The sequence below is a fragment of the Halictus rubicundus genome, chromosome 15 (assembly GCF_050948215.1).
Source record: "Halictus rubicundus isolate RS-2024b chromosome 15, iyHalRubi1_principal, whole genome shotgun sequence".
In the NCBI taxonomy this organism is placed as follows: domain Eukaryota; kingdom Metazoa; phylum Arthropoda; class Insecta; order Hymenoptera; family Halictidae; genus Halictus; species Halictus rubicundus.
In genome coordinates this window covers 4,384,552-4,409,772 of record NC_135163.1, presented here as the reverse complement: position 1 = coordinate 4,409,772, position 25,221 = coordinate 4,384,552, and the positions used below count along the sequence as shown (strand labels likewise).

Here is a 25,221-nt window from a genome sequence, read left to right as displayed (position 1 = left end):
GTTTCGATATTATTATGAAGCAGGAACGTTGCATGCATTCGAATGCTTTAACAATGAAGGTGAACAACGAGAAATGTCTGCTCAAAATTTGAATTCAATTGGTCAACTAGAACTTGAGATATCGCGGCAAACATTTCGCAAAAAGCGGTCTCGAGAAAAACGCGTTTAACGACCCAATTAACACTAAACCTACCACGGTCAAAATGACCGGCATTATATTTTACAATTATTGGAACTATAAAGATTCATTTATGGAAACTAGTGGAATAAATTTCCTTGTCCAAGCATTTATTATATCGAAAATTAGGGACAATCTTGTTAAAAGGGTTGCCATTTTTATAAGTCAATATTCACTAGATACTGTTAATGCCTGGTAGGTTTAGTGTTAAATAAATATCTCTCAACGCGAATCGCATTCTTCGAACGCTTGCAACCACGTTAATTTTACGAATAACAAACAAACGTTTTCTCACACGTGTCCCACAACAAATTATACTTAAAGGAAGCGCAAAAACGGGAAAATCAATTTTTTTAAGGTGCTAGTCCGGAGGAAAGGTTTTAAGTTTTTATTTTGGTAATTGTCAGGCGTCTCCTCGCAGGGCGTCGATTAATAAACAAACTAGACTCGGCTCGGGGAGAAACAGAAAAAGTTCCCGGCGCGCACGTGGCACGTTTACGTTTACATTCCGGTCGGCTACAGTGTGGTCATTTGTAATTGAAAAAGCGTAGCACGAGGCGGTACCGGGGCCATTAGTAAACGCGAACGAATAACTTTGCTCAGCCACGCGTATGACGGCGCACGCGCGCGCGTCTCGTCTCGGTCCGGGTGTTATCTTATAAGGTATCAATTACTTGGCCACAAAGCAATTTCACAGTACAATGGCACCGGCCGCGATCACCAGCTCGGCTCGAGCGAACCGACTGGCTGCTGCCAGCTGAAACTGTAATGAAATCGCTCGTTGGTTTCTCGCCGCCATTCATGCCGATCGAAGGGCCATTTCTTTCTCTTGCCGGAAAACTACATTTCCAACACACGCGTTTATTTATTTTATTTAACACTGAACGTATCAACGACCGGTTTCCACTTCGCAATGATTGAAATTGTAAAAACGTTTTCGTAGGAAATTGCTGAACCGACTTCTTTATTTAAGCACATATTATAATAAAAATCGTACACAGTTTAAGTAAATCTTCTCCCTTTTATAAGACGTTTCACTTTCATATGTTTTGTGCTTGATAGGCTTACTGTTAATAGACATATGCAAGTAGAATGATATATATCACAATTATCGAAATTATAAAAATTCACTTACAGAAAATATTGGAACAAATTGCCTTGTCCATTACTATCACTATTAATTTAGTGTTGCCATTTTTATAAGGCAACATTTACCAATTTCAACCCTTGGCAGTCGAATGGCGACTGTAAGGTGCCACTAAAAATTGCTGTATCATTATTCAAAATATTTTTTACGTTACTAACCATTTGCACTCGAGGGTATTTCAACTCCAAAACGAAACATTTCTTCCGACCTAGAATATTTTCCTTCTATATATATTTTTTCCATGTTATACATACGAAAATGGTGCGATTTACTCGTACGATGCCGAAGTGTTTAGTAATTTATTAAATACAAACAAATTTAATAACTTTTAGTGACGCCTTACAGTTGCCATTCGAATGTTAAGGGTGAAATTTGTTTGTATTTAATAAATTACTAAACACTTCGGTATTGCACGAGTAAATTGCACCGTCTGCGTATGTATAACATGACAAAAAATATATATACAGTAAATTCCCGATATAAGTCACAGCGAGCCTTGCGTTTAAAGGTCACTGGGACTACCCACACCATCACGGATGGTAACTTATACATTTCCAGCGTGCACTGTGTATTTCAAATGCAATGCTCGGCGAGAACCACAGATCTCGTCTAAATGTCACTCGCCAGAACCGCGCAAGTGACTTATATCTCACTGTATATATGTTTCGTTTTGGAGTTAAAATAGCTTCGAGTGGAAAGGGTTAATGAAGGTGTAGCGTTAACGCAAAGTGTTCGTTGCGCCGCACGTTAACTGTCGCAAACGCATTATTTCCCCGTCTGTCGCGACGAAACAATGTCTTTTTTTTTACTTTCTTCGCGCAAAATACGTGATCCATGTCTGCCACGAATCTGTGACGCCGGGTGGCGCGTATGTTAAACGGAGAAACTGTTAGCTAGAAAGTTCCATTCTCGAGTAACAATGTTCTCGCTGCGTGAAAAGGTGGGGGGGAAGGGAAGAGTCGCGCGTAAGATTAATCAGAGAACTAGAAGAAGGTAGCACAACGTTCGAATCTGCTGGACAATCGGAGGTCGTCTCTGCCGGGTCGATTTTTTCGCGAGCTGTGCCTGTTGACCAATTCTGTGTCTTTCTCTTGTAGCGCTGTGTTCGGTGCCAATTTCGACCATTGCTCGGATAGTTCGCTTCGGTTTCCGATAGATCGGCGACTGAATGCGTCGGATGCGGTGATCAGTGTGAACGAGAAACAATACACCCCGATCGGAGAATCCGCAATTCGAGGCTCCCGAGTGTTATGGGGGAAACGTCGGAACTGTCCGCGATTGTTTCGGAGTATCGTGACTGACCTCAGTGAACTGTGATCTCAAGCGAGCCTCGTAGCATGATGGGAGAAGTGATTCGTGTTTCCGGAAGGGCACCGGACGTCGGAGAGTTCCTGAAGGAGGCGATGCTGTCCCAGAGGTTCGCCGACGTTGCACTTTGCTGCCCCGACGGGCAAAGGTTCCTCGCGCATCGGCTCGTTTTGTCGGCCGCCAGCCCTTACCTGCAGGTCTGTGCATTTTCGTTTTTATTTGATTATTACTTGTTTATTATTCTTTCAATAAAAAGGAAATGTTAACGGCGAGACGTTACTGTTCCTCAATCTCTTACCGTCGAATGTTTTTGTGAAACTTCCACTGAAATACAGGGTATCCCAAAAAACGTATACAGTGATTTCTCTATATATGTCGCCAAGGCCTCGATGATAAACGTCGCGGAGTTATCCCCACTACTGCGGGGTACAGTCCGTGAGGGACCTCGGACACCACGGACTGTAAACATAACACGGCTTGGGTATATCTCCTGCACGATATATGTCACTGGCAAGAACCCTGTTGTTGACATATATCGAGAATTCACTGTACGAACGATTAGGACTTCAGTTTTCTCTTACCGTCGAACGTAAACACGGATTGCTTTGTTAGGATTCTATAATGATAGCACGGATTTTAATCACATTTTCTTATGTAACTTCCACTGACATACAGGGTGTCCCGAAAAAATGTATACACAGTTTGAATGATTTTTGGACTCCTCAAGGTAGTAGAGATGAATTTTTAACGAATATCGTGCACATCTCGTTTTCTTATCCGTTAATTAATTAGTCTTTTGCCTCGTACTGGCAATATCGTTGCGAAAGTACACACATAAAATGTGCAATAAATAAAATACATAAAATGTACTGTTATTTATATTGTTAACGAATTTTTCGGTTCGAGCCGGATAAACGGGGTTCCTCTGTGCGTCGAGACAGCACTGTGTTAGAAAAATAGTGGAACAATTAGTATGAACACTACGGTGGAGAATTTGACAATTTGGAACGTGGAGAACACGTGGTACACGAGAGAATATAAGAAGCGGGAAAGTTAAATTGATTAAGTTAAATATCGTCTGTGTCGTAATTCTATTTGTAACACGGTTCTTTTTGAGTAATTTGCTTTTTGTAATTGTCGCCGATTTTCGTAAACTGCTCTCGCGAACGCTCTCTAATAATGCTCAATTATGTTAAGATCGGGCGATTGCGCAGGCCATTGCGAAACGTCTTTATTCTTATAAGAAAAGTATTTCTTTATTACATAGCTGTGTAGGTAATACGAAATGCAACATTATCTTGTTGGAACAGATTTTTTCCTCTTTAGCAATACGTAATGCTTGTGTTCGTATTTGTTTAGCGATATTTATTTAGTTTAATACACTTTCTATCGGCCGTATGACCTTGGCTGAACACAATTTCTGTTCTCCTGTAACAACTCGTTGCAGTCTACATGTTATAGTCATCACTAGACTGCGCATTTTATGCATTTATGATAAAAATGGGTAGGCCTAATTATAATTATATTATTATATTATTTTCGGCTTATTAAACATCTTAAGCAGGAAATTAAATACTTATTTCGCCCCAGTTTGTTGCAATTCTGGTAGAAAGTTTTTATTTTGCATAAAGATCCGCAGTCTAGTCATCACTCGTCGACAGCTTGAAAATAATAACTAATTTATATCTCTCGCGAATAATTTCTTTTCGCGGAAAACGATATAATTAATACTCTTCCAGTCTTTTAATTTTTTCAATCGTTCAAATTGTATCTACTCATTTTTGTCATAAACGCATAAAATCTGGAGTCGTGACAGAGTTGTGCTAATTCAATTACACAACTGAATTACATTGTATTTCAATTATACAGTAATTCAACTACGTCGTAACCGAATTACATAATTCAAACCTTCCAATCAATTCAACTACTAATTATTTTAATCAGACGTGTAATTGAAATACAATATAATTAAAATACAGCTCTTCAAATTATAGTCCAGAATTTTGAAAAAGTGTAATACATTTTTATGATTTTCTTTCGCATACTTGTTTGCTGTCTATGCGGCGTATTTTCTATTCCTCGTTTTCGTTCATAATACGTAACGCTGTTTTGTGAAATTCAATTACAAAGTATTTTGCAATTGTACTCCAATTGCAATTTCACATTACATTATAATTCAATTGAATGAAAATCTGAATTATAAATTACAATATGACTGAATTACAATGTAATTCAATTACGGTCCTACCGCCGCATCACTCCGTCCAAAAAATGGGGTTATGGCAGGGGTGGTGGGGTCGTATCGTGGGGAGGTTTCCCCCCGGTCGCGAGGCGCGGCTGTTATGGCATTTCGCGGTATAGTCCGAGGCCCGAGGGCCGCACGAGGGGGTACCGATGCGTGCCGCATTAGGGTCAGATTATTCTAGGCAGGTCAAATTCTGCCGAACGAATTTGTTTACCCTGTTTTTGTATCTACCGTTTACCCTCAGCATCTGGCCTGCCCTAATCTTACCCTTAGGCAAGTCGCGGAAAAGTCGTAGGGTGGGGGAAACAAGGATCTACGCGTCGCGTCACCGAAAATCGAAAGGTCATTGTCGTGTTGGCTCTCGCCGTAGTAACTCGCGAATTACCTGTGCTCCCGAACCTAATTAATAGACTGCGGATCTTTATGCAAAATAAAAATTGTCTGCATCGATTGCAAGAAATAGAAACGAAGTAGAATTTCTTCGCTTGCTAATTTTAATAGACGAGAAATAGTATATTGACATTTGAAATTTTTCAAAATTTCCTACAATTTCAAATTTTATTTACTCAATTTTGTTACAAACGCATAAAGATCCGCAGTCTATACTTATTAATTACGTTATCGCGTCCGGATTCGTGTCGCGACGTGGCGCGAGTGTGAACCGTCCCAGGTGCATCCAGCAGAGGATCGAGTTAGGTGGAGGCCCCGATTAGGCGAAGGGAAACGGTAAGTCCACGCAGTGGTACTCTTTGATTCGTTTCGCGAGATGTTTTAGTATTCGTTATGCTTCAATGATATATATAAATAATATAGGCACGGTAATTGGGTCCCGTACCATCTAACAGTTTTGTCGCGGACTGTATCTTTAGGCGAGACGTTGTGCATGTCATTCGCCATAATTCATAAAAGACCCGGCGGGGTGTGATGGTCCTTCGGAGTGGTATAACGTGGAATAGGATTTTAATTCGTGAAAGTGTACTCGAAGAAGTTCGTTCACTTCCGGAACGGTCTGGAACGGCCGCGGGATAGAAGACTAACCGAGGTCGTGGAAACCTTGAGGATCGCTAATACCTATCATCGGGGAGTCATTTGTTGGAATGATCATTTGCGTAGAGCCTGTTGAACGTGTCCTTATCTAACTAGGCAATCGGTCGACCATTTTCAGCAACGTTAGACCGTCGTTCACCGGCAGATACCGTAAAGAGATAATCAAGCTCGAACAAGTAAATGCCATAACGATCCGGACAGAATCGGTATCCGTGATTGTTGCTTTTATCGGTTATGGCAGAAATGCTTGAAATCGCTGGCACACGTATGAAAGACTTTAATTAACCGTCCGGCGTAAAGTCGCGGTTCTTTATCGATCGGTATTTGAATAATGCGTTCGCGCTAAGGACTGACCTCGTGTGCTCAGGTGAGACGGAAAGTCAGGAAACGGAGAACATGCTCGCACCTAACTGGAGACTCGTTGACTATTGTGTACACCGGCGTGTATCAGTGGAACTCACCTTTCGCGGAGTTTCGGGGAAAAAAAGAGTCCTGCGATCGTTAGGCGAATACAAGGTAGCAGTTTTCTCGAATGAAAATGACCGCGCGCAGCTCCCTTTAAACGTCGTTCAATCAATCAAAAATAGATTTATGTGGAAATCATTGCATACGGTCACGGTTTTGTTCGAGACAGCGGGCTGTTTTACATCAGGCCAACCTCGTATTATGCTAATAGAAAAGGTGTCGTGTGTAAAAAGATGCGCGGAGAATTTGTTCCCGTCAGGCTTCGTTTCCGAGAAAACGCGAATTACCTCGATTGCCTAATGTGTCTGATCATTGCCGACCACTTCTACTGGAAGGAGGCACGATTTGTCCCGCGAACGGTATTTCTGTCACGAACAGATATACACTCTTGGTAGAAAGTATTCGGTTGAACAAATCAACCGTTTATTATTGGAACCGTACACAGATTCAATTTGGAAAACCTTTTTTTTTATTAACGACGAACGTAGATGTAGCAATAAAATTCATATAACAGGACGTGGTTGAAAATTAGCAGTTGATTTTACATGCATAAATATATGGAAAAAATCCGGTAACGTTTATTTATTCGGTGCCACTATTACGACATTTCGTGTTAAATAAGTGTGACAAAAATTAGGGTAGAATTTGCGCACATACGAATTTATTAATTTCGAATTCTTTCATTTTAATTTCAAACGCTACGAACCTTCGTCCCGTAACCTTGAAATATCGGTAAAATAATTTTGGTTAGTTCTTCGCGGTTCTCCTGTGCGACGTGCGCAGGGTAAAGTTTAAGTAGAATCGTCCAACGATGGTCAGACGCGAGAGCCAAGCAGTAGTCGAGAGAGCAGGGAATTGATTAGCTAACTTTGCATTTTCGCAAATAAAAACTTGGATGAATTCTTGGTGGTGTGTACTGTGTAGGGGATCGCAGTGATGTAGAATAACGAGGGCGTCGTTATGGCAGGAGGAAAACGCGACTTCCGGCTGTCAGAGGAGTCAAAGTTGCGCTCCAAATACGCTCGTTGGTCAGCTTACGGCTCGAGTCTACAAATATACCTAATGGATCGGCATGGGCTGAACGGGAGCCAGGTTCTGTTCAAACATGGACAACAAGTCGCGGCCATTAATCAGCCGGGTATAGTGATCGGATCGCGTCCAGCGTCGCGCTTAAGTAGATGGAACCAGTGAAAGTGAAGCCGACGGATCGATCTTGGAAAGCTTCCTCTTACGAAAGATTTCTGTTTGTTAAACGGCTCGCGCGCCGCAGCCTCGCGTCGTTTTGTTCAGCGTTATCTGATCCCGGCGATTAGGGAGCACTTAAGGGACCGGTCTTCGTAGATTCGCGATAAGGTAGAGTGACTACATTACCGTCAAAAAATTGTTTTACGTCTGTAAATCCTTAAATCTCTGTCTGAAGGCTGTGGATGGAATTTATTAATTAAAAAGTCACGTGACTGTCCCGGGCCCTTAATATGCTCGGGAATACTAATAAACACACTCCCTTCGTTGTACAGTTAACCCTTAGCACTCGAATACCGACTGTAAGGCGCCACTAAAAATTGCTGTATCATTATTCAAAAGATTTTTTACGTTATTGAATTTGTTTGTATTTAATAGATTACCAAACAATATTGTACGAGTAAATTACATCATTTTCGTATGTGTAACACGGACAAAAATATATAGAATGGAAATATTCTAGCTCAAAACACCCTGCAAAAATTCCAGCCCTCCCATAACGCGATTTTCTTATAACTAGACTTTTATGCATCTATGGCGAAAACGAGTAGGTGAAATTTTACGCAAGAATGGTTAAAATTATTTAAGAATATCGATGACTTATCGTTGGGCGTGCTCAAATTATAAAAGAAAGATTGTCTATCTACCTTTTGAAATCGATTCACGAAATTTTTATTTTGCATAAAACTAACGATACGGTAATTTCAATTACTATAGGAATTCTATCCTTTGTCTAATTATCGTAATACAGTGAATTCTTGATATATGTCAACAACACGGGTTTTGCCAGCGACATATATCATCCAGGAGACATACCGTGTCGTGTTTACACTACTCGGCGTCCGAGGTCTCACGGGGTACACCCCGGCGGTAGTGGGGATAATTCCGCGACGTTTATCATGCAGGCCTGGGCGACATATATAGAGAAATGACTGTAAACTGGAAATAATGCAACGGTACCTATACTTATCAGGTCTTTGCATATGGAATGTCCGATTTCCGCATGCAAATGTTACAAAATGTTTCAATCGAGAAGATATGTAAGAAAAGTCGTAAAACGAAATGAAACGGACAACGGTGCGGATAGAGAGTAGACAGAAGACACGGAAACATAAAGAACACGCGTGTACATACTTACGATAAGAAGATGACGATCGAAGATTCAGAGCGGAAATGGAACCGAGTGTAGCAAACTGGAATGAAGAAATAAATTAGAGGAGGATTGGTGTGGAAAGTCGTGTCGGATATTGGACGTTATCGCTGTATCGTGTGCCACTGTAATGAAGCATGACCGTGCCAAGCGTTTCCGTGTTATCGGGTGAAAAACCGGGCGGTTTAGGATCATAAGCGGTGCCGGATCGATCGGCAGATCGGATCGTTGTAACAAACACCTGCGTGGAATAATCGTCGGACAGGTTACGGCGGGATGAGAGATCACAGTGAGAGTTTCTGATCGCCGCGAAACAGGAAAATTCGCCCGGAGCGTGTTATCGTCGTGGAATGCGTTAATTACGCGTTACGCGACTCCCGTGCGAATGTAACGCCTTCTCCTACCTGTCATCGAAACGCCATTATACCAGTTACGAGTATCCACCGGGCTCTCATGCCGCTTACTAATCAAACGCTAAGCACGCGCTAATTGGAGCTGTAAACTGATATTATAAAGGAGGGTTCCGAACAATCAACCGCTGGGTCTAGAAAATCCGTAATTTACCGACAAACCGTACGAACATTATTTCGCGACGATCGATTCTAATGGTCCACCCGTCTCGTGCTCCGGAATTACAGTTGGACACCTGGTTGTCGCGCGTTTATGGCATACACGCGGTTTTACAGGAATTCAATAAAATACAAACACCTTTTCTTGCTGTGTCTCTGATACGTTGAACGATCGTAATCGTTTCGAGGAATTCTGTTTGAGAAAACGAAACTATTTTCGGCGTTGTTAATTATTAGTACTTATTAGATTTTTATACAGAACGAAAATTGTCGGTATCATTAAATTCTATTCATCTATTATTCTATACATTTTTGTCACAAATGCATAAAATTCGTAGTCTAGTAATCACAATGTTTTTAATACCAGATCTACGGAGCATTAAAAGCGACTACAGCGATTTCTCTATATATGTCGCGAACGCCAGGACGATAAACGTCGCGGAATTATCCCCACCAACGCGGGGTACATAGAAACATCTATATATTAGGTATATAAAATATAATAGGTACATAGAAATATCTATATATAGAAACGCGGGTGTATATAAAGAAATTAAAAATCTTGATTACCTACAAAATGGCGGCATTTTAAAATCTAATTACCGGTTTTAACCCTTAACGGACCAATGCCGCCATAAAGCGGCATGGCACTTTTACTTGCTGGATCCAATGCCGCGTATATGGCGGCAAAAATCAAATTAATTAATAATATAAATATTTTCCTTTCTATACTTGATAAGAAAATGTTGAGTCCACAGTTTCTCTTCGTATGAAAAATTAGCTTGGACCTGGTGGGAAGTAAACTTGAAATACTCCCGGACCGTTAAGGGTTAAAATATTTTTTAGTCTCTATTGCTCGAAGAAAATGCAACAAACAAAAAAAGAGAACTCGATTTTTCGGAAAAACCAGATGACTCCTTTAAGGGTTAGAATTACACCTGGCAAATCTCCATCGGCGAAAGGTTCCGGCGGGCGCGCCAGTTTTTCCTCCGCCCCTGTCTCGTTGGTGATCGTTCGTTTTCGTTCGACATCGCAAACAAATGTCGCTGCCGGGATCCTGATTTCGGAATTCACCGGTTGAACCAGTGCGATAACGAGTACTATTTACGGGGGCACGTTCTACCGTTGCCATGTTTGTTCAGTGCGCCGCGCCGCGCCGCGTCGCGTCGCATGCCCTGTTACGATCGAGTGTTACGTGCGCGCGCGCGACAAATCTTAGGTAATTGAACGATCGGTACCAACGGCGGGATCGGGCTTTCGGTGCGCCTGCGTTTGTTCAATGTCATGCTTCCTGTCCCGCGTACGCGTCAGCCGGCTAGCATGGCGGAGTTATCGGGCAACCTGTTTCCACCTGACGGCCAATGCGGATTAATTAGCACAGCGGCGCCGATTAACGAACTCGTTTGTTCCCGTTCCTCCATCATATTTCCACGTTTCTATTAATTCAATATCCTGTCCTATGATTCATTTTTGCGACACTTTTAAATAGACACGTTAGTTCGCATTCTTAGCGATATCGACAATTAGCTCCATACAGGGCTGAACTTCACTTCCGGAAACCAAAAATTGTCAATTTTTCTTTTTATGTAATTCCGTAGATTTTTGACAATATAACGGCGCCCTTACTTGGCGAAAAAGATTAAAATTGCGCTTCTTGAGACACGCATAGCTACTATACCAGGGAATTCCTGACGTTAATACTTGGATCTTTGGCATTTTCTCGTGAAAATCTACGGGATTGTATGTGAAAAAGTCTCGAATTTGTGGTCCCCTGAGGGAAAGTTTAACCACCGTCTGCTTGGGAGCGAGCATTCGCAAAAGTATGCGAGTTTTAGTGACGTTTCTGCGTAGAAAAGCGTAGGCTTGTACATACTCGGTGCCGAGAGAGCCACCTGATCCCAGTCCGAGGAGGTTTGAAATCCGCGATTAGGCGAAAGAAAATGCGACGGCGAGAGTCCGGTGCTCGCGTCGAATAAACAAGCTCCGTGTAATCGACGCTCGAGAACGATCGCGGGACATGTGCCTGCGCGTCGTCGAGATATAATAGGCTCGGATAGGCAGGTCAGCGCACCCTAATGATTTCATTTACCGTTTCGGCGTCTCGTAAAAAGGTAAGAGGCTCTCTCCGTAGCGCACGTAGGACGAGCGGCGCGTACGCGTTACGCGAGTTGATGCATGCTAAACGCCGCGTTTGATCCCCGGAAGATAGTAGGCCCCGCGGTCCCATTAAAATACTTGCACGCAGCTATTTTATGGCGGTTGATTCACTGTACCCCGGAGATTGCAGCGCGTATCTGTGCCCCCTTCTCGCGGGTCCCCGTCCGTCCCGTCGTCCCATCCCCATTGTCATAAACCTCCGCGCGCTGACACGCGCCTTTTTCCCCTGGGAAATAATCGCGCGAGTCGTGCACACGGTGTGCTGCTCTTCCTCCTTTTTATTTGCTGCTGTTTTTTTTTCTCTTCTTTTTCTTCCTCCGCGGTTCAACCGCATGCGAAACAACGCTCGATGAGATGGTTATGCGAAGAGGAGGCATTAGTCTGTGCGAAACTACGTCGGCGATGCACCACGTGCGCGTAATCGCCTCTTACGCGAGCGTTCAAGTCGCCGGATTAACTTCTAAATCGACGACCATTTCCTCTCCGTTATCGATTGTGTGACTGCACGCCAACTACGCATTATTTTCTTTCATTGTCTTTCACCTCGCCGTATTGTTTTCACGATTCAACCTCCCCACCCCCCCCTCCACCGCCCCTTCCGCTGCGAATTTTTTGCGATTATCCTTTCCATCAGCTTATCGTTTCAACTGTTTTATTTACCAACAATGTACTTCGAAAGAGGGCTCCTTGATCGGTGTTAGATAATTTTTTTACTCATTAGATTGCGGAACTTTATGCATTTATGGATGGTAAAAATTTGCAAATCATCAAAAATACGATATAATTTGGTACGATTTTTATGTATTTTGGATGTACAAAGGCTCTTCCTACTAAAAATAAAATGCCGTGTGCATTGTCTTTCTTTTACCAACAATGTACTTCGAAAGAGGGCTCCTTGATCGGTGTTTGTTAATTTTTTTACTCATTAGACTGCGGAACTTTATGCATTTATGGATGGTAAAAATTTGCAAAAAATCCAAAATACGGTAGAATTTAGTACGATTTTTATGTATTTTGGATGTACAAAGGCTCTTCCTACTGAAAATAAAATGCCATGTGCATTGTCTTTCTTTTACCAACAATGTACTTCGAAAGAGGGCTCCTTGATCGGTGTTTGTTAATTTTTTTACTCATTAGATTGCGGAACTTTATGCATTTATGGATGGTAAAAATTTGCAAATCATCAAAAATACGATATAATTTGGTACGATTTTTATGTATTTTGGATGTACAAAGGCTCTTCCTACTGAAAATAAAATGCCATGTGCATGGTCTTTCTTTTACCAACAATGTACTTCGAAAGAGGGCTCCTTGATCGGTGTTTGTTAATTTTTTTACTCATTAGACTGCGGAACTTTATGCATTTATGGCTGGTAGAAATTTTCAAAAAATCCAAAATACGATAGAATTTAGTACGATTTTTATGTATTTTGGATGTACAAAGGCTCTTCCTACTAAAAATAAAATGCCGTGTGCATTGTCTTTCTTTTACCAACAATGTACTTCGAAAGAGGGCTCCTTGATCGGTGTTTGTTAATTTTTTTACTCATTAGACTGCGGAACTCTATGCATTTATGGCTGGTAGAAATTTTCAAAAAATCCAAAATACGGTAGAATTTAGTACGATTTTTATGTATCTTGGATGTACATAGGCTCTTCCTACTAAAAATAAAATTTCATTTGCATTCACTTTCTTAAAATTTGTTTACAATAATTGAAAATTGCATGAACATCCGCGGTCTACTCATTGTATATTGAAAATACGCAACTGGGACAAGCCATACTTTTTTTTGGTTGGAATTAGGGAAACGAGGAATAAAGCGGAAAAAGGAGGACTGCAAAGTGGACTACACGGACTACTTTCAAAGTGTACTACACGTTCGTGACCATAATTTTATCCGGAAGTTGCAAAAATGCATATGCATTTAGCAGTTGCACTTTCTTTCTTTTTTCTTTTTTAATAGACACCTTCGTTTTTTTCCATAGAATTTTTAAACTTTAATTAGATTAGCTGGTAAGAATTTTCTTTGGTGCAAGGCTTTTTCCAGTATGCAAATGCAAATCGTTATCTTATAAATGAACTGTTGTTTCCTGTTATTACGGGTTTTATGACTGCATGATTGATCTGTAGGTGGTATCTTGGATTATATTCGTAGTCATTGTTTTGTTTGATACGATTTGCTTCCATTAGTTCGTGCATAATCCAGTTTTGTGCGCGTATCTCGAGATCTTGTCTTCCTTATAGTGGTTAATTGTAGTCTTATAGTAACGAGAAAAAAAATGTTGAAGGAACTTTGCCGCAGGCCTTATTGTTTCAATGTTAGTGAACCATTATCCCTGGAATCTTTGTTCATAAAATATATCCTCACATTTTACTTTTGCACTAATTTATACATACATGTTATTTCTTTATTTCTGTGCTTTAGCAACTTTTTCATCATTTACGATTATTAATACTCACGGGGTATAGCCCGCGACAGTGGGGATAACTTCGCGACGTTTATCATCCAGGCCTTGGCGACATACATAGAGAAATCTGGAAGGAAGGAAGGTTTCCATGACCAAAGTTATTCCTCATTTTTTCCAGAAAAGAAATTAAATAAATTAAGTTTCGCTCGGTCGTTGTAAAGGGGAATATTCAATATTCAATATTCAATATTCATTATTCAATATTCATTATTCAGTTTTCAATGCTTCTACAGGCGATTCAATTTGTATCATTTACGACAAAAAACAAGACCTCAGTTATGGTCTGCCGGACAACTTCACGGGACCCATAAACCCACATAAGACCAATGTCAAATCGAATACAGTGATTTCTCTATATATGTCGCGAAGGTCTGCATGATAAACGTCGCGGAATTATCCCCACTACCGCGAAAACATCAACATAACACGGCTCGGGCATGTCTCCTGGACGATACACGACGCTGGCAAGACCCGTATTGACATATATCGAGAAAGTCTTATATCGAAAGAAAATTGTGATGTCCACGACGAGATCGCCTATTAAAAAGTTCGCGAACTGTTTTCTGGGACACGCGGACCTCCACGATCATCGACTGGTACTTTCTCGAGGCGTTGATTTCCCTGTGCAACTATAAATACAAATCGATGAAAATTCCGATTGATCGATCGACTAATTTATCGATTCTTTTTCTCTCTCGTCGACGTTAACGCGAGAAACTGGGTTTGCATGCACACATCCTCGGGCGGTGGCGAGCTATAGCGTTCGCGTTCAGTCACGCACCTTTTCCCAGTTTTCCTTCCTTGTAAACGTCGCGCGTCGCTCGGCGCTGATTTACATTGGGCATATTATCTGATCGCGTACTCTCGCATGTGCGATCAGATACGGTAATTAATCACAAACCTCTATCAGCCGGGAATAGCCGTGGATCACGGACGCGCGACGTTGCTTTGCTTTGATTATGGCGTTCGCGGTGTTTAACCGATTCGCCACCCGGGTTTACGTCGCGAACTCGTCTCGTTTCTCATTAATCGTCCGGTTGCTCTCTTTGACCGGCGCGCGACACGGATGACTGTACAGTTTAATTGGATCCCGAAGCTCAGCGGGTTATCGTTATCGTCTGATAATCCGAGCTGTAACAATGTCACAAGTTCTGATATGCCGAGCGATTGCAAACCTAACCGGCCCATAAAATACCCTGAAACGGCCCGCGAAACCGGAACTCGCTGTCATGCTCGGCCGTGGGCAAAACGCCATTCAAAGAGAGTGCTTTAATAATTTATGATCTTAGCACTGCTTGCATATCGCAGCATGGACGTCGGTCCGTTTTTTGCTTCGCGGCACTGTAAGCGTAGAGAGCTTTGATTCGTTTCTATTTGTGTTGTATTTCTTGACATCGTAAATAAACAATTTGCTCGAAAATGACAACGAGGGAAGGATAATATTATCCTAGGATCTCATGTTTGTACCATTTTTGGGAATAAAATATATTCGAAATGGTAATTAAAAAACTTTTGCTCATAAGGTCTATTTAATTTTTTAGTTTTATGCTTGCAAGAATTTTTCGGAATGTCTATGCATTAAGTATGTATTGAAATTATTAGTTTGTATACAATACAATACATTTGTATTCCTGTGTATTACATATATACAGTCGGGAACGAAATCAAGTGGACGCAATTTGAAAATTAATGACGCTCTTTAAATTGGTTCGAACAACTTGATATATTTTGTAAACGCTAGAAGGATTAGTTTACTAGGTGGAGTACAAAAAAATTAATCAGAAATGACCACCGGTCGTTGGCATAAGCGTGTGTGCCATCAACTGAGCCGTTCGCAGGCGAAATCGATTAACTTTTTGAAATGTTTGAAATTTCGAGTGTCAAAGCACTTGGCTCAGTCGTGTGTACACTATTTCATCAAATTTCTCCATTTTCTGTGTTATGGAGTTAATCGATTCGGCAAGCGAGCGGCTCAATTATGAGACTGACAGTAGATCGACGATCTGCGTGTTTTCTCGCGATAAAGTCGACACAAAAATGTTTCGAGTGACCCAATATCAGCGTATCTGGATCATCGGCGTGTTTCACGCATCGGAATTGCTGAAAATCCTTCGGTTACACGTTAAAAACCGAGCGAGATCTGTTTTTCCACGCGTCGAGATCACCAAGCGGGTCTTATCGCGGATCGGAATCCGCAGTTCACCGGTCATGCTAATGGCACATTGAAATTGGAAGAGCCTGGAATTGTTACGATTTCAGGTATGCCTCGGCAGGATTACATGCCTGCCGACATGCAACACGGCATATCCGAGCGACGCGGACATTATCTTTGATGATAAATCTTACCGGTGATGGTACGCGAGGCATCCGTGCGTTTCGAATCGGTTCGGAAGCGACGACGCGGCACACAGTGGTCGGAGAATGATCCGGCCAAAATTATTGCAGCGTTGTTTCAAGGTTGAAGGTTACAGTACATAGTCGAATAATAGGTCGTGTTACAAGTTGTTTTCGAGGTATGAACTTCATTTTTTTTTATAAATATTCCGTTTAGTGGAACCCGAGTTTCAATGCTCTTGACCTTGAGCTGTCAAGGTCACCCTCATGAGTAACCCTCAAAAGGTTTCAGCCGTCGCTCGTTGTCCATTAAAAAGTTATTAACGAGAATATATCGATGCTACTACATTGCAATTTGTCTGCAAGTATACAGGGTGATTCACCTAACGTTTGCACCTGGGGCATATTTATTGTTTTTAAATACACGTCAAACGTCTTAAGGACAAAGCTGAATTTTTAATAAATATCGGATCGAGCTCCAATGCCCTTGACCTTGAGATATATTGTAAAGGTTATTTTCCTGAATAACCTTCAAAATGCTTCAACCGTCGCTCGTTGTCCATTAAAAAGTTATTAACGAGAATATATCGATGCTACTACATTGCAATTTGTCTGCAAGTATACAGGGTGATTCACCTAACGTTTGCACCTGAGACATATTTATTGTTTTTAAATACACGTCAAACGTCTTAAGGACAAAGCTGAATTTTTAATAAATATCGGATCGAGCTCCAATGCCCTTGACCTTGAGATATATTGTAAAGGTTATTTTCCTGAGTAACCTTCAAAAGGTTTCAATCGTTGCTGGTTGTCCATTAAAAAGTTATTAACGAGAATATATCGATGCTACTACATTGCAATTTGTCTGCAAGTATACAGGGTGATTCACCTAACGTTTGCACCTCAGACATCTTTGTTGTTTTTAATAGACAACGTTGATTGGTTCTATGGGTCCCATAGGATCCCTCAAAAGTATTTGTTTTTATTTAGGTTAGAGACTTCAAGGTCGCCTCGAATTTTCGAATTTCCTCTCTAGAATGACGTCCCCGATCGTACGGTCATCCAAAACGAACGATATTTTGGATTCCGAAGCTACGAGGTGTTGTCGGCGTGCAGGAAAAACAATTTTTTCGAAATTGAATATGAAAATGGTATTAATTAATCCGACGACGCGACGGATCGCGGAACGTTCGAGGAAATCGTTCAAGGCAGTCGAGATTAACGGCTCACCTTGCGCTTACGAATTGGAAACATAATTTCTCATCGGCGATCTAACGCAATTTGTATTGTTGTTGCGTGCATGGATGCTGGATTTATTTCATCCGGCGCGCGTCGAGATGTATATCTCGCGCGGTTGGAATTTGAACCGTTCCACGGTTTAAATTCACCCGTAAAAGACCGTCGAGATCGCTCATTAAGATTGGATAATTAACACGGATTTCGCAGCGTTCGAAAATCTGGACAGCCACGGGAACGAAAATTCTAGACGTCGACCATTTTGTATCGTCGCGACGACGATAAAGTCCGGAAGACAAATTGCCGGGTATGAACGAGACTCGCTTTGCTCGTGCCCGCGGGAAACCTGTAATTATTATACTAATTTTCCGTCGGAATAGAACTGTAAATGGGCGTGTAGGATAAGTAATGGCGTCCATTACCAGTACCCGTAAACCTTTTTTCCTCTTGCATTACTCATTTGCTTGCACGCGCGGCCAAGGGACAGTTGTGCTACTTGATCATTGCGATCAGTTGGGAAGTCGGCTCGATCACGATAATTCGGTACGATCACAGTAATCGAGGAACACGTTGCACCTAAGCGAGATTAGCTAACGTGTACACTGTCACGTGACAGGTTGGAGTATGTTGCGATACACGACTGTGTGCATACAGTCTGTCAAAAAAGTCTTCGTACACACTTTAAAACGCAGTACATTTTTTTAATTGAGTTCTTGATCTATTTTGTGATATTTTGGAAAGATTAGTTTACTAGCTGATGTGCGAAAAAACTTTGGAGCAATTGCAATTGGTCGGAATGGTCGGAAAATACTAAAAGCTGTTTTTTACAACTATTTTATATGGGCTTGTGTCGACAATTTTCAGAATGTATATAATTAACACGGATCTATTTTTTAAATTTTCATTACGGAGTCTCAAAAAGTTGTAAAATCGATCATCACTATTTTCTTCGCAAAAATATTACAATTACAAAATTTCTGAAATTTTCTTTACCCATCATTTAGTAAACTATTTCTTTTAAATTCTTGGAAAAGTTATGTGGACTATTTTGTAAAGAGTTACATAATTTTGAAGGGTGTATGGAGATTTTTTTGACCGGCAATACATTATTTATTATCTAACTGAGCAATATCATATGCCATCAAATGCAATATTTTAGCACCGTAATTAACTACATGACAGTATGAAGTGAAAATTTCACTATTTACAATCCCATTTATAAACAGAGATATAGTAGGACAATTAATAATTGCCTTTAATTACGCTTATCTCCGCTCGCAATCGAATAAGCGATGTCTACGCGAGTGAAACGCTTGAAACTCACAAGACACGCTTCATTTATTTCGAAATCGTAACGTGCCCCATACTTTTCAGCGGACATCTATGTAGAATGTCGATTTTTCAAATTTACGATGTTGTCAAATCGCATACACGTGTTCCGTCTGGTCAAGCATGTGTTCCAATCGTATCATTAGGACTTTTTCACCGAAAAATGAGTACCTGCCAATCAAATCTTGGATTACTTATTGTTAGTCTATTTCACGAAATATCTACACTTAAAAAAAAAAATAAAAATAAAATTTTAATTTCAAACCCGAGGAAAACGCGTCGAAATTGAACACGTGCGTTCTTCGTTAGCATAATCGTTCGTCTGCCAAGAAATACAGGGTGTTTCACCCTAAATGTCGCACTAATTTTTGAGGCATTTAGGCGAATCTGACAAAAAAATGTTTCGAATAAAAGTTATTCGGTACTTTCAAATGAATGAAGTGCAATAGTAAAAATTCTGAAAAAATTTTTCATTCAATAAAAACCCGAGGTAACCTTGACTACTTTAAACAGCACCTAGTATTTTTAACTTCATATTGTTATGGCAAAATAAGTTTCCCACGGGACACCCTGTACATGCATATAAAAACCGTGGAGTCACTCAAATCAAATATCCTGGCCACTCTTCGCACGGCTGCACGTTCTATGTGCTTGTAATACTTACGATTGTTATTTTCATTGGATGAATTTCTCGAGTATACTGTTACCGTAATCGCCCACTCAGAATGTTTCGGACATCGAGTCATCCAGCCTCCATCGCCTCGCACGGAGGAGACTTTTAACGGTACACACAGTCTTGCTCGGATCACTGAAGCACCCTTCAATTCTTAAGGACACCTTTTTTTGGTCCTTTTCTTTTTGGAACGAGTATTTTTGAATCACGTCTGACGAGATGACACTGTCGAAACGAGCGTTTTTTTAACGGGACTACGACTCGAAAGCCGGATGAGAAACCAATAAACCGATTGTGCGTTAATAAGCATATTTCAATAGATTTTAAATTTCAATAGATTCCGTGGACAATGTGGGTTTCAAGGATAATTTAGACTCGCAGAAGATGAGCCTGTGAGAATTGTCTGCTCTCTCAATAAAGTGATAGCACACGTGTGCTACAGCTCGTGCTGAAAATTCGGGAACCAAAAATACATGTACAGTACCCTAAAGTCAGTACCCTAAAGTCAGTACCCTAAAGTCAGTACCCTAAAGTCAGTACCCTAAAGTCAGTACCCTAAAGTCAGTACCCTAAAGTCAGTACCCTAAAGTCAGTACCCTAAAGTCAGTACCCTAAAGTCAGTACCCTAAAGTCAGTACCCTAAAGTCAGTACCCTAAAATCAGTACCCTAAAGTCAGTACCCTAAAGTCAGTACCCTAAAGTCAGTACCCTAAAGTCAGTACCCTAAAGTCAGTACCCTAAAGTCAGTACCCTAAAGTCAGTACCCTAAAGTCAGTACCCTAAAGTCAGTACCCTAAAGTCAGTACCCTAAAGTCAGTACCCTAAAGTCAGTACCCTAAAGTCAGTACCCTAAAGTCAGTACCCTAAAGTCAGTACCCTAAATAGGATAAGGCAAACATAAATAAGGTAATCGTTGAGAAGGCAGAAATGCACCGTGTTTTTAATAACGTCTTAAAATAAAATATTTTAGAAATATTAAATACTTATCGATTCGTGTAATTATGTACAGTATATAATTATTATAACTGAATATTTTGGGATTTTTCTCCATCTCTCCCTCACTGCTAGGGGGTGAGATGGAGCACTATCATGTTGGTCATAAGTAGACTGCGGATCTTCATGCAAAATAAAATTTGTATACTTCAATTGCAATCTGTAGGAGTTAAGTAAAAATGTATTTTGCTCATTAATAATTTTTACATGTTCAAAATGGTATATCGACATTGTTAAACTCTTAATCTTTTTACAGTTTTGAGTTACACCTACTCATTTTTGTCATAAATGCATAAAATCCGCAGTCTATTTATAAGAAAAAATAACCACACTTACCATTTCCGAGAAGAATGCTAGTATTCCCGCGGACACCCTGTACAGACATAAATAAAAAATCCTTTATGTAGCGTGTGTAATTTATTTTGGTATTTTGGAAACACTATGAAATCGAGAGTCAAGTTTGAAAATATTATTTGGTTGGTACTCGGAACAACGTGAAAAAGACTTCCGTTTTTCTGTCCACCTAGAATGGTCATTTGCGCGACTGTGCGACGACAGCGTGCGTCGCGCTCGACCTTAAAAACTCGCCTGATAGTATTACGTATTCACCGAATCGCCGACTCTCCATAAATCTCTGCAGGCATCGTTGAATAATCCGGTTCGCCTTTCTTCTTTCAGGAAGTCCTGTTGGCGCACAGTAAAACGTCGTCGCACTGCGAGCCGATCACAGTGATCCTCGCGGAGGTCGAGGCGCCGGAACTCGCGGCGATCCTCGGGTTCGTCTATACCGGAAGCGCGACGGTCCCTCGGCCCCGTTTGCACGCTTTCCTAAGAGCGGCGGAGGCTCTGCGAATCAGATTGCCACCGGTACCGCTCGCGATGACCTGTCCGCGAACCGACTGCAAGCAGGAGGACGTGAAGGACGTGAAGATCAGCCCGAGGTACCTGCGTTGCGATCAATATCCGTGCTGCAACCGTTGGTGCAGGAATCAAGATGGCGATCCCGTGGCCGGCAAGCGGGCCTCCGTTTGTCCGTCGATCGAGTCCTTGGAGTCTTCGAGGGAAATCGGTACGCTTCCCGATCCGATGAACTTTGCCGGGCCGAGATACGGTTCGGTCAGACATTGCTCTGCTACCTGGCCCGTGCCGGCCTTCTCGAACCCCGGCCAAGAGAAGAGCATCCGCGTTCTGGATCACCTGTCCGATAAGGATAGAATGCATCAGACGGACGTCAGACGGTACGATCCCGTCGCCGTGGCATCCAGGATCGACAGGATCGAGGACACCACCGCAACCAGTTCGGAGAACGTGCTCCCGAACCGCGGCTCACCCGTCAACCAGCCGGAATACTGTTTTTCGAGGAACAGCTACGACGTTCATAGACAGTTAGATCCTCTCGAATTGAGGATGCGGAACGATCAGATTCGGCCAGCGGAGGATGAGAACCCGAACAACCCGAGGGACCCATTGCGGGCCAACGGGTTCGACGAGGATAGAGGCGCGGCGGAGGATCGTTGCAGCGTGATCCACTCGAGGATCAGTCAGTGCGCGGTATCGTTGCAGCCACCCGAGCGGACCAGACCCCATGAGAAACCAGATTACGGCGAGGATTTGAGCTGCGGGGAAAGTTGTTTCGGTTGGAGGACACCGAAAAGGCACGTGGCGAATCGCGTGATCGCCTCCCCGTGGAGACAGACCGCTAGGCCTTATCACTCGCCCAAGCTGCAGCCCATCGTGCTTCTTCAGCCTCACGCGGACGATGTCGTAAGTCGATTCGCTTCGCATACTCTCTTGTCATTTATATGTATTCCGCGCGGCGGCCACCCGTCCCCTCGAACACGCAGACTTAAACGCAGCGAACACCGTTCTTCGATCCTCCGTATTTACGAACGTGATCATTACCGAACCAGCGAACACGAAAATTACATAAAATCGAAGTGCACACACCGTGCATCGAACTTTTACACACGGCAATTAATTAACGCGAGTTTCTTTTCGCACGGTAAATCATTCCATGACTTACGTCACTTTTTATACGCGCGGTTTCCTTTTTTCTCTGCGGCGCCCTTGTTTGTCGTAAACTCTGGAAATCGGTCAACTTTAAACACGCAGAACTTTACAACCGGCGAATTCCTAACGGTGAAACTTGGATTTTTGGCAACTTCTCGTCAAAATCTGCAGGATTGTGTTTAGAAATGTCCAAAATTCGTGGTCCCGTAAGTTAAAGTTTAACCAGGAGGAATCTCGAAATCGGTAATTGGTTCATTCAGGAAAAAAGTTTTGTCGATACGGGCGATTAAATTGGTAGCATTTCCGACCGAAAACGTGTGTCTTCTGACTAGAAATATTCTCGAAACAATTGAACAATGCACTGCGAAAGTTTCAAGTTTTAAAATCAGTCTATATTTATTGCTGTACTATCTCCTTTTAATTGTCATAGTTTCAGTATCGAAACTTTCGCGTTAATTTTTAGATCCACTGTGTGCTATACGTATGTGGAAAGTGAGAGGCCTAGTAGCTGGAACGCCATAGTTCTCGTTAGATGGTAATGATTAATGTTTCAAAATCGAGGGAGAACTGTCTCGCAGCTATTCTTGAAATATCGCGTGTCGCTTGCAGCGAGACCCGAGGTCGGGGATTTCTATTTCAAGATGGTGATCCATTCGGAACATGATTTACCTGGTAAACAGATCGGTCTTCAATATCCGATTGCAAGGTCTGGACGCATCCAGAAAAATACGATTGAATTCGCAAACACAGCTTTGCAAGCGGGGCATGCGGATTTGCATACCTGCAGAATAAAATCTGGGTCGCGTGAGAAAGAGAAAGAGAAAATTTAGGAGACACAAGAATTTCAATTTTCAGCTTGCTCTTTTCTGAACCGATCGTAGCGATTTCAACGATCAGTATACTCGTCGTGAAAAGATGACGTTTTGTTTTTGTCTAATCACGAGTATACTCGTCTCGCAGGAAGAACTTTGTATTCGCTGCTAAATAGAATTCAGGAGTATGCGTACTGGTATGAACAGTAGCAGAAAGATAATGCTGGCTTAAAAATAATTAAGCACACGAGTGTACTTAATTTTCGGAAAACACAATACGTGATTGGTCGCGTGTACGAATTTTTTTGATAAAATTTTGTTACGAAACGCAGTTTGAATTGCATAAAAAATAATGTGGGAACGTTATTGAAGTTCGAAGCACAGTTTCGTAGAGTCGAGTGAGCCGTAAATGTGTAGATATCCGAGGTTTAGTTTTCGTGTTGCAGAGATCTCGCCCGCTCTTTTCCTTTCGTTCTCGTTCTCTCTCCGTGAATTTGTTCGATAATCGACCAGATCCAATTACTCTTGATCCATGGTTTCGTATTGTTACGTCACGTCGCATGGATCTCGTCGTATCGGATTACTAATCCTACCAGTAGCAGTTGGTATCCTTTCACGTTGCCGATCGCTGCCGATAGCTGGTACTCATCCTTCGAGGTTTCGTTGCCGTATGTACCCGGTTAGCCGAACCTGTTTCGAGCAAATCTTGGTGAATGTTTGTAATCGTACTTTGCGGTCATTTTGTCCCCAAGTTGCTTCGAGCATCACCAAAACTTGTCGACAAATTCCATGCCAAATCCACGCCAAATCCACGCCAAATCCACGCCAAATCCACGCCAAATCAATGCCAAATCCATACCAAATCTTGCTCTTGCGGTCGATGACGCTAAGAGCGGACCTAATATTGCTCTAAGAGCAAATATCGGGCAAAATCGGAGTAAACCTGGCGGCTGGAGAGAAAACGGAATTTTATTTAACCTTCTAAATTGTATAACTTTAAGTTTTATGTGTTTTCAAGAATTTAATTCCGTGTTCCCTCTCACGGCAATCCCTCCTCACGAGGGCAAAGTTTGGCATGGACTTGACATGGACTTGACATGGACTTGACATGGACTTGACATGGACTTGACATGGACTTGACATGGACTTGACATGGACTTGACATGGACTTGACATGGACTTGACATGGACTTGACATGGACTTGACATGGACTTGACATGGAATACTGCAAACTTTGCACTCAAATACCGAGCCTAATGCGGAAACGGATGGGTCGGAATTTGTCGACAGGTTTTGGTGGCAAATTCATAGCAGCTTGCTTACTGGGTACACAGTTGTGATTCAGCTAACGGTGCTACCTAAATGACACGAAAAGTGTTTGGTACATGTCAAAATGGTTGAAACGAAAGTTGTACGCATCCAAGAGTAGCACGTAGTATTTTGAATCGGATCTTTCGTTGCTCTTTCTTCCATAAAATGACGATGGCAACATTATTGTTACTGTTACCGGAATAGCTGACACCTCAGATCTCCTTCCCAATTTACATAAAACCCTGTAATTCGTTTAATGTTCGCCTGCGAGGTAAAACTACTTATGTTTCTTTATCAAGAGTTGTATTGCTACATCGTGTTGCAATTCGAACTACAATGTATCAGTTAATCTGTTTCTCAACACACTTCTTCCCCTGAATTTTCTCACAAAAAGAGAACGGTATCGGGCTAGACCCAACCTCAGATGCTGTTACGTCACGCTCCGTAACGACTAATTTGTCTTAATAGTTTTCCATTCCTCATTCCTTAAAATTCGTTCCGAAGCGAGCCGCGCTATGAACTTCTTCTTACGCCAACAATTGAAC

General features: G+C 41.8%; 1 protein-coding gene across 1 annotated transcript in view; it reads left to right on the top strand.

The window, feature by feature from the left end:
* The first annotated feature begins 2,662 nt into the window (after window positions 1–2,662).
* LOC143361405 (uncharacterized) overlaps window positions 2,663–25,221 on the top strand; it is a 34,555-nt gene continuing 11,996 nt past the window's right edge. Inside the window, exons 1-2 of the mRNA XM_076800771.1 lie at window positions 2,663–2,830; window positions 21,221–22,306. Coding sequence (XP_076656886.1) covers window positions 2,663–2,830; window positions 21,221–22,306 — 1,254 coding nt within the window. The remainder of the gene's footprint in view (window positions 2,831–21,220; window positions 22,307–25,221) is intronic.